At 45.1% G+C, this 14,936-nt stretch overlaps 1 protein-coding gene across 1 annotated transcript in view; it reads right to left on the bottom strand.

Annotated features, from left to right (window-relative positions):
* Window positions 1-14,936, bottom strand: part of lmo1 (LIM domain only 1) — a 40,050-nt gene that overhangs the window by 14,249 nt on the left and 10,865 nt on the right. The window contains exon 2 of the mRNA XM_083650944.1: window positions 3,180-3,393. Coding sequence (XP_083507070.1) covers window positions 3,180-3,393 — 214 coding nt within the window. The remainder of the gene's footprint in view (window positions 1-3,179; window positions 3,394-14,936) is intronic.

Below are 14,936 nucleotides of genomic sequence, written 5' to 3' on the forward strand. Positions count from 1 at the left end.
CCCCTTCTCATCTCTGTCATGATGTCACTCTCTGCATAGCTGTCTAGCCGGTTAGGCACTTATGACGGGGGGGGGGGGGGGGGGGGGGGGGGTTTGCAGTCCTTTCAACAGATTGTATTTTGCCAAGTCACAAGTGCAATCCTGAGCTTTATCATTCTCCTTCATTCTCTTGTCATTTGACCATTTATTATGACCTCATCTGCACCATCTGCTCCTTCTGGGGGCAACCCTGGCTCTCAGTGGACCTCTCCCACTGCATCTTAAAAGCATTAACTGTGGGTGGGAACTGATGGATGGTAATGGCCTATCTCAACGCCAAGTCACGACGCCCCTCTCGGGTGGGCTGCAGGCCCCTGCCAGGACAAGGGACGGAGTTGAGAGGCAAGTGAGATCCGCGGGCGAGGAGGGAAGGCGCAGGGAGTTGGGTTGGGTTCTCTTCAGCTTTAAATTAATTTTAAAAGTAATTTGAAATGATAACCGCTCTACTTTTTAAATAGTCCCTATTAAATGAGTATTAAGATGACCTGATTGCACTGACCCAAACCTAGTGGGCAGCAGTAAGCTGGAGTATCAGAGAGGGAGCAGAGACACAAGTGGGTAGAAGAAGAACGGGGCAAGAGGGAAGACAGCGCGGGACAGGGAGTTTCAGGACGGGGGTGAGGGGCAATCCCTAAGTCGGCCCCAGGGGGGGGGGGGGGGGGGGGGGGGGGGCTCCCTCTCGGATAAATGGTGGGATCTCATTGGGAATGTGACTTAACGCCCAGGAAATGATCATGTTTAATTTAACAAGCAGATGGCAGGGGGAACCGAGGGGGGGGGGGGGGGGATTAAGCCAGACACTAGTGCAGCAACCAGCAAGCCTGCCTGGACGTTTCCCACAGCTGCACTACAGCCAGCTGTAGTGCATGTAATGCTTGTGTAACGTTTGCTGCCACACAATCGCTGAATTGTTTATGTTTAAATTTCTGTTGACATTCAGATTTTAAAGCACTTTCTAAGTAAAAAAGGGAGTTGATATTTATCTGACTGCTTGTATTAATTGATGAAAAAGTAGCCATGTGCAATAATAATACAGACAATTGAGGATTTGATACTTGGAGCTGCAATACTCTGAGCTGTAACGAGATGCATATATATATATATATATATATATATATATATATATATATATATAGATGTGTGTGTGTGTGTGTGTGTGTGTGTGTGTGTGTGATAATTATGCGGCGGCGAGGGGGGGCAGCAAACTTTACACAAGCATTACATGTAATGTCTCAGGCTTGAGATCAATGCCTGAGGAGAGGCAGCACACTAAATTAATGGGTTCCTGGCATAATTGACAAATTTCTAGTCAGTGTAAATATCCTGTAAAGGAAAACAAACAGGTGCTTGATGTGCTGCAGCAGCTTCTAAACAGGTGCTTGATGTCCCGCAGCAGCTTCTAAAGCTGTAGAAATGTTGCATTATCAAAAACAAAAAGCTATCAGTGCATGTAGCGCACAGAGAGCTACAAGAAGAGCAAGCGTTTATGGTGCTGCTGTAGCAGTGAGGCTGATAAGAGACTTTTTAAAGCATAGTACCATTGTTATTGAATTCCTGTGGCTAGAAATGACTTTCTATCTGCTAACTGATGACTTAAGTTTCAACCAATGCCACTGAATGGATCATACAGACATTTGTAATTGAACTTGACCCACCTACATACAATACACAGTATTATTGCGTATTTTTGTAGTATTTTTGACCACTACAGATGGTTTTATGATTTTTATGAGTTGTGTATGTTATTTTAATGTGTCTGTGTCCTCATGTACTGTGCTGTACAACAAATTGCCTCCTTGGAGGACATTAAAGTTTTCTACTACTACTACTGTAATAGCTCTCAGTGCCTCTAAAATGTGGCTAAAACTGGCGTAGTTTTTCACCCTTTTCACGTATCTGTCATTGTGACAGCCAAGTTGTACCATACAGTACCATAAACTTCAGAGTCCTGGCATTTATTTGTTTCTACAATCAAAACGACCAGCCATTCATCAGAGTTAAGTTAGAGAGGCATTTACTTAAATAAGGAAATAAGGTTTCCTATTAAATAAAGAATTATGCTATGAATCAACCATTTAAACCACATATCTGTCCATCTCCTCTGTATTTGTTCTGCTGGTCTATTTTCATTCAAACATTAAACTAGAAGTTCCTCGTTTTCTTATGTGCATTATATTGGGTCTAATAGTTAGATTACTACTTTAATGTTTATTGTAAATACCAAACTTTATCGTGCTTTTATTTTGAAGGAAAAAACAATCAACCGGAAGTGAAATTGTGAAAATTTGATGTTAAATTCACTGATTAACGTTACACTTTAAACGTTAAATTTTAAGGCAGTATGGATTACGGGACACATAGCCTATTGCAACGATCTGGTAAGCCTTTGCTTGTTCCACAACACACTGAACTGTTGTCTGCTCCAAGAAAGACTAATGGTAACCTATAAGTTGAGCAGAAGGTTTTCTAGCTTGCAGGCTAACACTGCAGCTAACGCAGTCAGACCCTGGAGTGAGACTGTGAATGGGCGAGCGATGCGGTGCAGGCTGTCGCCCTATCAGCTGATTACTGAGCTGATAGCTTTTTATTTCTCCTCACAAAGCGCTCCAGGTAGAGATGCAAACAAACAGGCTATTATATTGAAGCTTCTGTGCATGTAACAACAGCTGTGTGAGCCTGACGCTGGCTTGCTACTTTGAGGTCTTAATGTCACGTCGCATGCCGTAGGTGTAAAGTGGTATCGTGTCAGACAGTATCGGGCGAGTATGAGTAAAGCAAAATATCGGCTCGGGTATCGGTATCGGGACATCCCTACTTTAAATTCAAATCAAATCTAGGAATACAAAAACAAAATGCACATCCCCCATGCTGTGAACTCACAGTATTAGGTTTTGCCACAGAAACTAAGGACTCTTGACGGTGATTTTGATGGATTTGATGTGTTTCTGTCGGTGGGTAAAGCACAAACTTGATACTAAGACACTGACACTCCGGGGGCTAATGGCGACCAGTCGGCGAAAATACCTTCAGTCTCCTTTCCTGTCACACAGCCCTCGCTGTGGTGGCGCGGCCTGTCTGTTTGCTGTGAGAGAGGGGAGAGAGAGAGAGAGAGAGGGGACTTGTGTGTGTGTCGTCCTTACCTCAGGTAGTCCCTGCGACAGAGGATGAGGTTGGCTTTCGTGTAGAGGGTGGAGCCCACCTCCCCCAGGCGGCAGTCGCAGCAGGCACATTTGAGACAGTCCTCATGCCAGTATTTGTCCAGGGCCTTGAGCAGGTAGCGGTCTTTAATCTTGCGATTGCAGCCGGCGCAGCCCTTCTGTTTCCCTTTGGGCTGGACGGAGAGCATGGGCACACCTGTAGCGATAAGGAGACAAACAGCCACAGCCAGGTGATTTACGGCCCGGGAACAACCACTGACTTTTCATGTTGGCTTTCTTGATAAGCGGCGCTTGCTTCTCCGGGCGTCTGAGAGGCTGGCCTCGCACACTGCACACGGCACGCTGCCCTGCTCCTGCTTCATATCATATGCATGAGAGAAAACACTCTTCCATGTAGATAGGCACACGGGTCACATTGGACTACAAAGCCCTGACTTACTTGTTCCACAAGAACACGGAGCAAAAGTTACACGATCGCTCGCAGGCAGCAGCGGGCGTCGGGGGGCGAATAAGAAGATGCAGCAGCAGCAGCAGCAGCAGCAGCAGCAGCAGCAGCGCGGGTCTATTTTTGAGGATTTAAAAGGCACGGCGTTTATTTAGCGCACCGCCGTGTGGTATTTACGGCGCGCCCCGTATAGTATGTTAGTCACCTACCATTTCATCAACGCTCATTTCACTCAACTGTCCACAGCTGTAAAAGCTTCTCATGGGCTTTGTTTGGTATAGATTAACATTAACCTTTTAAAAAGCTTCTGACCACAGAAACGCTGCTACCAGACCCCAGTGAGATATGTTATGGCCTAAGTGCCTTTCAGGCGTGCACTCACCTCTCCTTCACACACGCACACACACACGCGTACGCACACGCGCACACGCGCACGCACACACACACACACACACACACACACACACACACACACACACACACACACAGAGTTTCCTACTCACAGCATTACAGCCTTCCCCCCTTTTACACTTATCTGTACTCATGTGTCGGCAACGAGCGGGCCTAAGTAACCAAACTCGCAAATTGCCCCGCTGTCACGCAGGTCCCCTTTAAGTGCGCCTTTTAGCCTCCTAAAGGACAAATAAAGTCCATTTAATAACTGCACTAAACACTAATAGTCTATGTGCGGTTGACATTTTGTGTTTGGACTAAAAGCCCCCCTCAGGCCACTGCTGGTACAGAGGCAGGGGTGCGTCGGCTCCCCTCTGTAGCACTAACAGGTCTGCCACAGCTGAGAGCACAAGACAACAGCTCTTAAGACACTCTCTCACACACTGAGCTATTGATCCGTCTCAAAGAACACACAGTGGACGCCACTCGCCACTCCGCTTCCAGAACACATTTCTGCCTCTCTCTTTGTTACGGGGCCCCCCCCCCCCCCCGGAGGAAAGTGACTTGTCCTCCTGGTAACGATTTACTGTGACGTGCTTAAATGCGCATGTCGCGATTATTCATTTCGAGCTCTCTCATTTTCTTTTTTCGTGCGCACAAGATATAATTCGTTACCTCGATCTGGTTAAAATAAGCCCTCCTTTTGGTTTATTCGTACGCATGAGATACAATTTGTTCCCTCGATTTCCTCTTTATGTGGCCACAAATTGCCAAAACGTGGGCCTTAAATGGTGATATCATGCTCTCGATATATAGCCATAGATATTATATTACTATAGATGGGTCACTGCCAATTCTAACAAATGGTAGCAGCAAGTCTCCTAAATGGGCGTGGTCAACCATTGACTCAGACCTGCCGAAAGTCTCCTAAAGTGGGCGTGTCCGTGGAAAACCATGGGCAAAAGCCACGTGACAAAATGACAGGAAGTGAGTTGAAGTTGGGCCGTCTTGCTTGAATCCCGTCGTCTTTGATATAGCCTAATACATGCGCTCTTCACAAGCTCATCAAGAGTCAATCTGAGAACCCGGAGTCTATCACTCTGCCGACTAATATAGACGGACTATATTTCGGGGTTTCCAGTGTCGAGTGGATGTTTGCGCTTCCGTGTTGTAGCCACCTGATTGTTTTGACATTTGTGTGTTTTGTGTGACAGACTCCATGTCGTTCTCACAGTGGTTTTGTCGCATTTCGGCCACAGGAGGCATTAGTGTATAACATGCAGCAAAACTTTGACGGACCTCTCGGCCGCCTCGTTTGAACGACACAATTGAAAATGGCTGAACACATTTCTGTGAGACTCATAATGGGCCGTCTGTGTGGATTTTCCGCCATCTTGGACAATCTTCTCCTCCTGAAGCGTAAGTCCAAATGACACCAAATTTGGTCGATGGACATGCCCAATGTCCAAACAAAGCTATCATTTGATTTAATGATTGGTTAAAAAGTGGTGGAGTTATTAGCCAATCAAATTTTGACAAAATTCAGAAGTGGACTTCACAGTGGCCTATGACCTTGAACCTCGGTGGGCACATTAGTGACAACACCACCCTTAGAGACCGATTGAGACCACGATTGGTTTTGATAGCCCAATGAATGATGATGCACTACCAATTTCTACTTACAGTATCTAGCCTACTCATAAACCGTGACTCGCATTCACTCCCGACCACTTGGGGGCGCCTCTCACACCGCTCCCTCCCGAGTGACTTATTTCAGAGGCGGCCGCTGTGCTGGGTGGTCGTGCTGCTGTGAATACCTGGCAAAAATATCTCGATTTTCATTGCTGTAAGAGAAGAAGTGCACAGATGTGCAGTATATCCTTGTAAGTTGTCACAATGCATGCTGTCGTCGTGTGACGCATGTGGTTGTCCATGTACAGTACAGTAAGTAGTAGTGTGAATAGGGTCATTGTGCAGGTCTGCGAGTTTTCCCCGTAACCTCTGTGGCGGAGTCTCTGCACTCTTTTTCTCCTCTAAGCCCGTCAAGTTCTTTTCTCCTTCACAAAAACCTTATAGCACTTCTTTGGAATAGCAAAGCACTCTCTCTCTCTCTCTCTCTCTCTCTCTCTCTCTCTCTCTCTCTCTCTCTCTCTCTCTCTCTCTCTCTCCCTGTGTCTCTGTCTCTCTCCTTTTCACTTACACACACATATCTGCACACAGATGGGCTCACAAAGTACCTTATTGGATCCAGATTTGCTGTGCAGGTTTTGGCCACGGACACATGAGTAATGCTATGAATCTAAAATAATTAGCGTTTCCCCCTTTTAAAAAAGGGGCGAAAGAAAGACGAGAGCTTGTTAGTCAAATTCATGGCGTTGGTTGATATGTGAGTAAGTGCTCCGGCCGTGTTCAGCCCTCCTGTTTCTTTATCACAAGTGGAAAGGAGAGGCTAATTGGTTCGGTGCTGGTGATGGGAGCCATCAATTAGTGTTGTGCCTGCCCTCCAGCTCGCTCACACACACCCCCTCCCCAAAACAGGCCCCTTGAAGCTGGCACATTACGATCACAAAACCTGCTATTAATACCAATGTTCAGTTTAAAGGAAGCTGCTATAAATACCAATGTTCCGTTTAAAGGAAGCTGCTATAAATACCAATGTTCAGTGTAAATGAAGCTGCTATAAATACCAATGTTCAGTGTCAATGAACCTGCTATAAATACCAATGTTCAGTGTCAATGAACCTGCTATGAATACCAATGTTCAGTGTCAATGAACCTGCTATGAATACCAATGTTCAGTGTAAATGAACCTGCTGTAAATATCAATGTTCAGTGTCAATGAACCTGCTATAAATACCAATATTCAGTGTAAATGAACCTGCTATAAATATCAATGTTCAGTGTAAATGAACCTGCTACCAATGTTCAGTGTAAATGAACCTGCTATAAATATCAATGTTCAGTGTAAATGAACCTGCTATAAATATCAATGTTCAGTGTAAATGAACCTGCTACCATTGTTCAGTGTAAATGAGCCTGCTATAAATATCAATGTTCAGTGTAAATGAACCTGCTATAAATACCAATGTTCAGTGTAAATGAACCTGCTATAAATACCAATGTTCAGTGTAAATGAACCTGCTATAAATACCAATGTTCAGTGTAAATGAACCTGCTATAAATACCAATGTTCAGTGTAAATTAAGCTGCTATAAATACCAATGTCCAGTGTCAATGAACCTGCTATAAATACCAATGTTCAGTGTAAATGAAGCTGCTATAAATACCAATGTTCAGTGTAAATGAACCTGCTATAAATACCAATGTTCAGTGTCAATGAACCTGCTATAAATACCAATGTTCAGTGTCAATGAACCTGCTATAAATACCAATGTTCAGTGTCAATGAACCGGCTATAAATACCAATGTTCAGTGTCAATGAACCTGCTATAAATACCAATGTTCAGTGTCAATGAACCTGCTATAAATACCAATGTTCAGTGTCAATGAACCTGCTATGAATACCAATGTTCAGTGTAAATGAACCTGCTATAAATACCAATGTTCAGTGTAAATGAAGCTAAAAAAGCTTCAAATTCCAGCCACACTGGCTAAGGGCGCTCTCTCTCTCTTCCACCTGCATTTCATGGCTTGTTAGGGGAGTTCTCTGCAGGTATGCCAACAGTGCTCGCCTGACAGCCTTCTACAGAACTAAAAACAGTCTTAATGAGGAGAGAGAAAATGCCTGTGTGCGTGCATGTGTGTGTGCATGTGTGTGTGGGTGTGTGTGTGTGTGTGTGTGTGTGTGTGTGTGTGTACTGTGTGTGTATGTGTGTGTGGGAGCATGGGCAAAGCAAAAGGAAAACGGGTTGCGGCAATTCCCGCGGGGATCGCACAAAAATCTTTAATTTGCCTTTTATGACAGCTAATTAGTTATTCTACTCAAAATCTTTGCTTTAAATAAGAGAACTAATTATACAAAAAGGTCGTTCCCCCACCTCCAGAGAACTACTCCTAATTGGTTTAGACCACCAACCCGCCACACACTCCTTAAAACAGATCACGTGTGTGTTTTACATCGCGCTCGCAAAGGCCAGAGCTTAACCCATTCTGGATTCTCTGATTGCTGTTAAGTCTGACACTCATTCCTTGGTGCACACAGCCTAGTCCTCTGGGCCTGACGGAGACAGAGAGAGAGATGTCTCAACAGAGCACCGCCTGATGTGTCTAGCAGGCGAACTAGCATGCGCCACTGATGCCTCTGACTTGGAGCCATTGCAGGGAACAAACGGGCTTGATGTCTTCTAGCAAAGCAGCCCCCCGGAAAATGGCATTTAATAGTCCTGTAACGAGCTAACCAGGCTAGTAACGAGCAGTCGTAGCTCAAACTCGCTAAACAAAGAGCAGTGACAGAAGAAATGACTGCGTACAGTTAAACGTCTTTTAAATTCCCTTAATGCCACCAGAAGTTTTCTTGCACCTGTCACCGCTCTCGGCGCCGTGTGAAACACGCCCGCCGAGTCGAACAGAACCGCCCAGGCTCGCCCGCCCGCCTCCCACAATGCAACGCTGCGTTATAAAAGAAAGCCGCAGACTAAAAGGCAGCCTCTGCTCAATCCAATCCATTTAACAGATACAGTACAAGTGCCACTGACCTTCCTGTGTCATGTGATGTCACCAAAAGCAAAGCATACCTCTCCTCCACATCGAGACTCGTTCTCCAACACGGGATGCGTTTTATCCCTCAAAGTGGAGAGAGAAGGCACTTGCCCTGCCAAACATCCTTCCTTAGAAAGAATTTAATTTGCCATTAGTACCGTGTGTAAGGGCCTGTCATCTCTCTCTTTTTCCATCCATCTGCCATCTTAAATACCTCATCTTTCAAGAATATGTAGGCTACAGTTCGTCCCCCAACCCCCCCCCCCCCCCCCCCCCCCCCAGGAATCTGTCAGACGATGTACTTTCCATTATAGAGATAGCATCCGATTTCTATGTTACCCCATTTAGACTTCCATCTTTTGCAGCTATCGAAAAATCACATCAATGTGCTGCTAACCTTTCTGATATATTTAAGGTTTTAAAGGAAAATAAGCTGTTTGGAAGCACTCAAGGAAACATCTGAAAGCACTGAAATGCAATTATCACGTATGAATGGCGAGACCTGCATTTCCTCAGACTTGACAAGAGTATGTGGGAAAGAAAGATGATTTGGCCTCCAATCGCTTTTTTCTTCTTCATGGCGTACATCTCGTTGCTCACTAAAATGTTTGGCTGCTATCTGTACAATGAGTGAGCAGGGCCATAGAAATCTGCTGCATACAGTAATGGCTCATATCTCATATTTCATCATGCTATATAATGTGTATAGGTTTCAGTTATGAATTCCCAAGCCGTCAACCATGTCACGTCATGTAATATCACAATCATAATTCTACCACATCTAACTTCTTGTTTTGTCACTTCCTCTTCCTCGTCAGACTTCACGGTTGAGTTCTCTCATAGTTTGGTGGACCTCATTCAACAAAACATCTATGATGACAGGTGTCCCCATGATGATCCCAGTAACACACACCCGCTCACACACACGCAGGTTTTTAGATTGACGCACACCCTAAATAGCACAAGGGGGCCGTGACATATCCGATTGTGTGTTTGTTAAATGTCTTTAGATCAATTAGATGGATTGACACCATGGTGTGATGCAGCATCTTGATGAGAAGCCCTCGGCCCTCTTGACACATGGGGAGGGGAGGCAGGAGGGCAGGCATTTAAGGAGGTCAAAGCTGGCCCTGGGTGGGCCTCATCTGCGGGGCCCCTGTAATTACTGCTCCCAGCTGCAGTAAATAAGAGAGTGGTACGCACCACCGTGGCAAATATACAGACTAGGATGCTCAGGGAAATGACATAGTACATTACCAATGACTGCATTCAACTGAAACAAGTGCAATCATCGTCATCATCGCCCTCTCTTGGCTCAATGCACTCCTGCACAAGACATCAGGCAGACGTTAATGGGTCAGGATGAATCTATAGACTGTTTCAATTCAACAACAGAAACATTCTAAATGGAACCCCAGCTCACTTCCTGATGCAGTGTTTGCTAGGACCATAGGACAGGACTGAACATCTCTGAAAACCAGAGCAATCTAGTAAGAGAGTGGTGTCAGCGGAGGTCCAAAATGCGTGACTCCGTAGCCAATGAATAGCCAGGAAGGAGGCTTGCGCTACTTTTGAATGCTAAAATAAAGCTGATAATGTACAATTTGATTCTTTAAACGTCGGACCCCTTCAAAGTACAACACAAACTGTCCATTTTGCTGCAACTCGACAGTGCTGATTAATCCAGGACCTTACTTCCTGGAACTCTTGAGAGTAAAATACTGGTCCATTGGAGTGAACGGAGATGTCGCGACTCTTCTATATACATGGCTCTGCTGAAAACGTCACAGCAGACAGGACTGACAATTCCGTGAAAACGTCTATAAACTGTTGCTTTAACAATAGCAAACATTCTATTCTATTCTCATTTATGGTCATGTTCACGTCATGATAAGAGAGGGGGAATCTCTTCTGAGTTATCAACGGTACGAGACAGAAAGAGGCACATGGTGTGTGTGTGTGTGTGTGTGTGTGTGTGTGTGTGTGTGTGTGTGTGTGTGTGTGTGTGTGTGTGTGTGTGTGTAACGGTGGAACATCTCAAAGTGTGGTGGTGGTGCTGTTGTTCCACAGACTCTGTGAGTCTGCAGTTTAGAAGCTACGGGGACTTGATTCAAACCACTCTTTTATGTTCCAGCCACCACTGCAAATGCTGTGGCCATGGCAATCGCTAAATAGAATTTGTCCCAGGGCCGAGGTGCCTGCCCACTAAGGTTAACGGGGATCTCAGGCAGATGTCTTGCCATTGTGCGCATGAATCAGCCCCTTTCATTCAGCATACAGTCATTACTGTAATTGAGCCCGTGGACACATTTCTCTATTGCCAAGACCAAATACAAGACATCTGGTAATAATATCAGCTGGAATACGCAGCACGCCAGTTTGAAAGCAGACCCAACGTGTGTATTCAGAACGATAAGCACAATCAAGACGGCTGATTCACTCTGATCCTGATTCATAGTCCCATCTTTTAGTCGGAGCATATTGCAAGGGAGAGAAAGAAAATATATGCACGTCTGCACACAGATGCGTGCACACGCGCGCACAAACTTGGTCCCACAGGGACGGAGTCAATATTACATTTCATATTAACTGTGTTTTTCCTTATAGTTCTCTGTAAAGCCCCTTCTATGTTACTGTAAGGCTGGGCTACATTTCCAGATGGTTGTATATGAATGCTGGGGTCTGTGAGAGAGGTGATTTCTGGGACTGTTTGCGTGCTATGATTATGACATAATTAACACCCGCAGTAAGTGGGCGAGAGAGAGAGGGAGAGAGCAGACAGGATGAGGAGGGGACTGTTCATTAACAGGATGCACTCTCTCAAACTTTGCAGCCTCGCCGCCGCGGCGGCTAATAAGCCCTCGGTGAAACGGAGCCCCGGCCGTCCCTTGCACTGACCCTGGCACTGACCCTGGGCACTGCCCGGGATAAGGGAGGGTTTTGTCTCCTGGAATAATTGCTCTTTTCACATGTTACAAGTGTCCTGACCCCCGCGGTCGGCAGCCACTTTCCCCCCCCCCACCATAATTACTGCTGATCCGCTCCAAATGAGTCAGACGCATTAGGGCTGCAATAACACTGGCCGGGCTTCAAGCGCGGCGCAGGGAGTCTCCGCAGAGCAGAGCAGAGCCGAGCCCGAGCGAGCGGCCTGGAACAGGGCTGCCTTCTCTCCTCGGCCCACGGTCATTTCCATCACGTCAGAGGTGCATTTCTTACACTTGAAGTCAGCACCAAGCGGCCCTGGGCCCTTTTCTGAGGAGGCACAGAGGCTTTTACAGAAGGCATTGTTAGCTCCTGGTGCTGACGGCTCACTGCGGTTTGGCTGCAGACGCCATCCCCAATTAACGGAGAACTTCATTAGGGGCGTTTTTTTCCCCCCACCACACTTTTCAGGCCCTATTATTTTTAATTTATTCACATGGGGTTAATTAAAAGAACTATCACAGCGAAATGCAACAGCTTTCTAATTAAATTCATTACTGTTTTTTTTTGTTTTTTTTCCGAGACGTGGAACTGGCAGAGTTTCCAAATGATTACAGAAGGCGACTTGTTCCAACACTCGGCTGCTCACTAGTATAGTGAGATTACACCTCTGGAAGGTGTCAACAACATCGTGGAGAGAGGGAGAGATGAGGCGAGACAATTAAAATGATTGGAGGAATATGATGGTTGAGTGGGAGGAGAAAAGACACAAAAATATTCATGGTTTCATCAGACAGGATTTCTCCATCCAAAACCAATGAGAACTCTTAGGGATGAAGGAATGGTCAGAGTATTGACACAAAGACGATTTGGCGTTGCATCCAGCCAATCAACTGTGAGCCTACTGCTGGGGCTTGTCTGCTGAGGGTCTGGGGCAGGGGCGGGCAACTGGCGGCCCCCGACCTCACTCAGTGTGGCCCCTGGGTCCCCCCCATTTTTTTTTATATATATATATTTTTTACAAGGCGGACATTTTTGGTTTTGTTAGGTTAGACCACGAAAAATCTGTTTATTTTACTGTACAACCCAGAACATGGCGCTAATGGCGTTAGCATTGTCCATCCACATACTGTTTAATGTTAGCATTTGAGCTCACACTATTGTAACAAAGTATATCCAGGATGCACATTGCACATGCAAGTTGCAACATTACTAATCTGATTAGTATGACATATTTGGGTGATGTACCCCATCAAATTAAGGTAGCGGGCTGTTTTAAAACTAGAGCAAAGTTTCTGGTGTCATCTGAATGGAAGAATTACTAAATTTGAATATGAAAAATATAAATGTTGGTATAATAAACTTTGATTACGAGTCCTTTTCATCAAATTAGTAGCTATAATTGGGAGTGATGGTGTTACAGTAGGCTACTGGTGGAAGTGCACGGTCACAATCTGGCCCTCTGGTAGCGAGGAAGTTTTTTTGGTGTGGCCCTCTCTATCATCAAAGTTGCCCATCCCTGTTCTGGGGTGTCTGTTGGGTCAAGTCCCCACTTCAAACCTGCCACTTCACCACACTTTCATCTAAGTGACTGCAAGCTGTCAATAACTGAGAAGATGAATGCATCTTCATAGGTATGCGTTCAATTGACTTTTCCCTATAGATGGAATTAGCATTTCAATAAAGGGATAAATCCATCTATTCTCAAACTATATCTTTTCAAACGTTGATAGAAGGGGCAATCTTATCTGCCACTCCATGATTCCTGACAAAATAAAAAATAAATAAAAAATAATAATAATCTAACCATTAGCCCTTTCACAGCCACTTTCCGCCATCTGGCACAGAATAATGCACCGACACTTTTTAGTCTACATTAAAAATGCATTTGGAGGAGAATAAGTGTAGCCCTCTAAAGTTTGTGTCACTCAAAAGGTCAGGAAGCGATGTACAAAATCCACTCTCCTCAGCAATTATGGCACACTTATTATTACAGAGGATTATTATTATTATTATTATTACGCAGGATATGCCAGGAGACAGGTGTGCTATTCAGATGCTCAGTGGAAAATGGAGGAGAAGAAGGAACAGCATACTGCGGTGCACTGTGTGAGTCGGTTTCATCTTGAATAATGCAAATTCCCCACAGGGGGGCAGTTATTTGGCAGCGTAGGCCTCTAATGCCATTCAATCATCTACTCCCACAGCCTCTCTTCTTATGGGGTCAATAACCAGGCTGTTTGGATACACAGTTAGAAAAGTCTTCCTGGATGTAATGCTGTATGTGGTGCTAAGCTAAGCTGGCCTAGCATCGGCTAGTCTCATGTGTAGTAGGCCCATTCAAGAGAGAAGGAATCGAGTCAAAGTGTTAACGATATTGTAGGTGGCCTTGGCCGATGGCTGATAATGAAGATGGCTTGGTTTGAATGAATTCCTTTATTGTCTTGTATTATAAGGAGTGAGCCTTGTTATGCCGTTTCTGGATAGTGTAAAAGAGAAAGCGGTGTGTTGGGGTATCCAGTGTTTCCCTGAAAGAAAAACTTTCAGGCCTGGAGGGATTTCAAAACGTCCCCTGACCACAACGGTGGGGGCCCTCGCTGGCGACGCTAAACTTTTAGCTAACCTGTTTGCATCTATGTTCGCAATGGCATCCAAAGTATCATCATACTATTATGGGATGCGATGCATATACCGGTAGTTGTATTATGGGATGTGCGTTTCCCCGTGCAACAACACAGGTTGACACGTTTTGGAACAGCGCTGCACGCTGGCATGATGCTCCTAACAGCAAAATGCTTATTGTTTTGAATGATTCGGCATCTTCTATTACTGTCAACACAGTCAACACCAATATTTTGTTTTTGCACAAATTAATTCTGGCCTGGCGGGGGCGTCTTTGGCCTGGCGGGCCCGCCAGGCCTGTAGAATGGTAGTGGGAACACTGGGGTCTGGATATGGGGGGATGGGGGGATATTAAAGGTCTTTACTTGAAAACAATTTCCAATTAAAGCTGAGTACAATGGGAATTGTGTGTGTAGATTGAAGCAGCCACTTGCCTCTCAATGTATAGTTGTGTTGGCGAAGCTCATGGTTAGCATTAGCATTGATTAAATCAACAACTTCAATATCCACCACCTAATCTACGAGCGTTCAGAGGGAAAGAAATAGCCCCCTAATCACAGACTTTAATTAGCTATTCAAGATTTGATTTATTGAAGGTCATCCAATAAGAGATTAGTTCTCAGCAAGTTGGCTCTTACTTAAGAGACGGCACCCCAGGCGTTTCTATTTACCAACAAGATAGCTGTAATATCTTCTGA

This window comes from Poromitra crassiceps (genome assembly GCF_964638095.1).
Source record: "Poromitra crassiceps genome assembly, chromosome: 14".
NCBI classification, from domain to species: Eukaryota; Metazoa; Chordata; class Actinopteri; order Beryciformes; family Melamphaidae; genus Poromitra; species Poromitra crassiceps.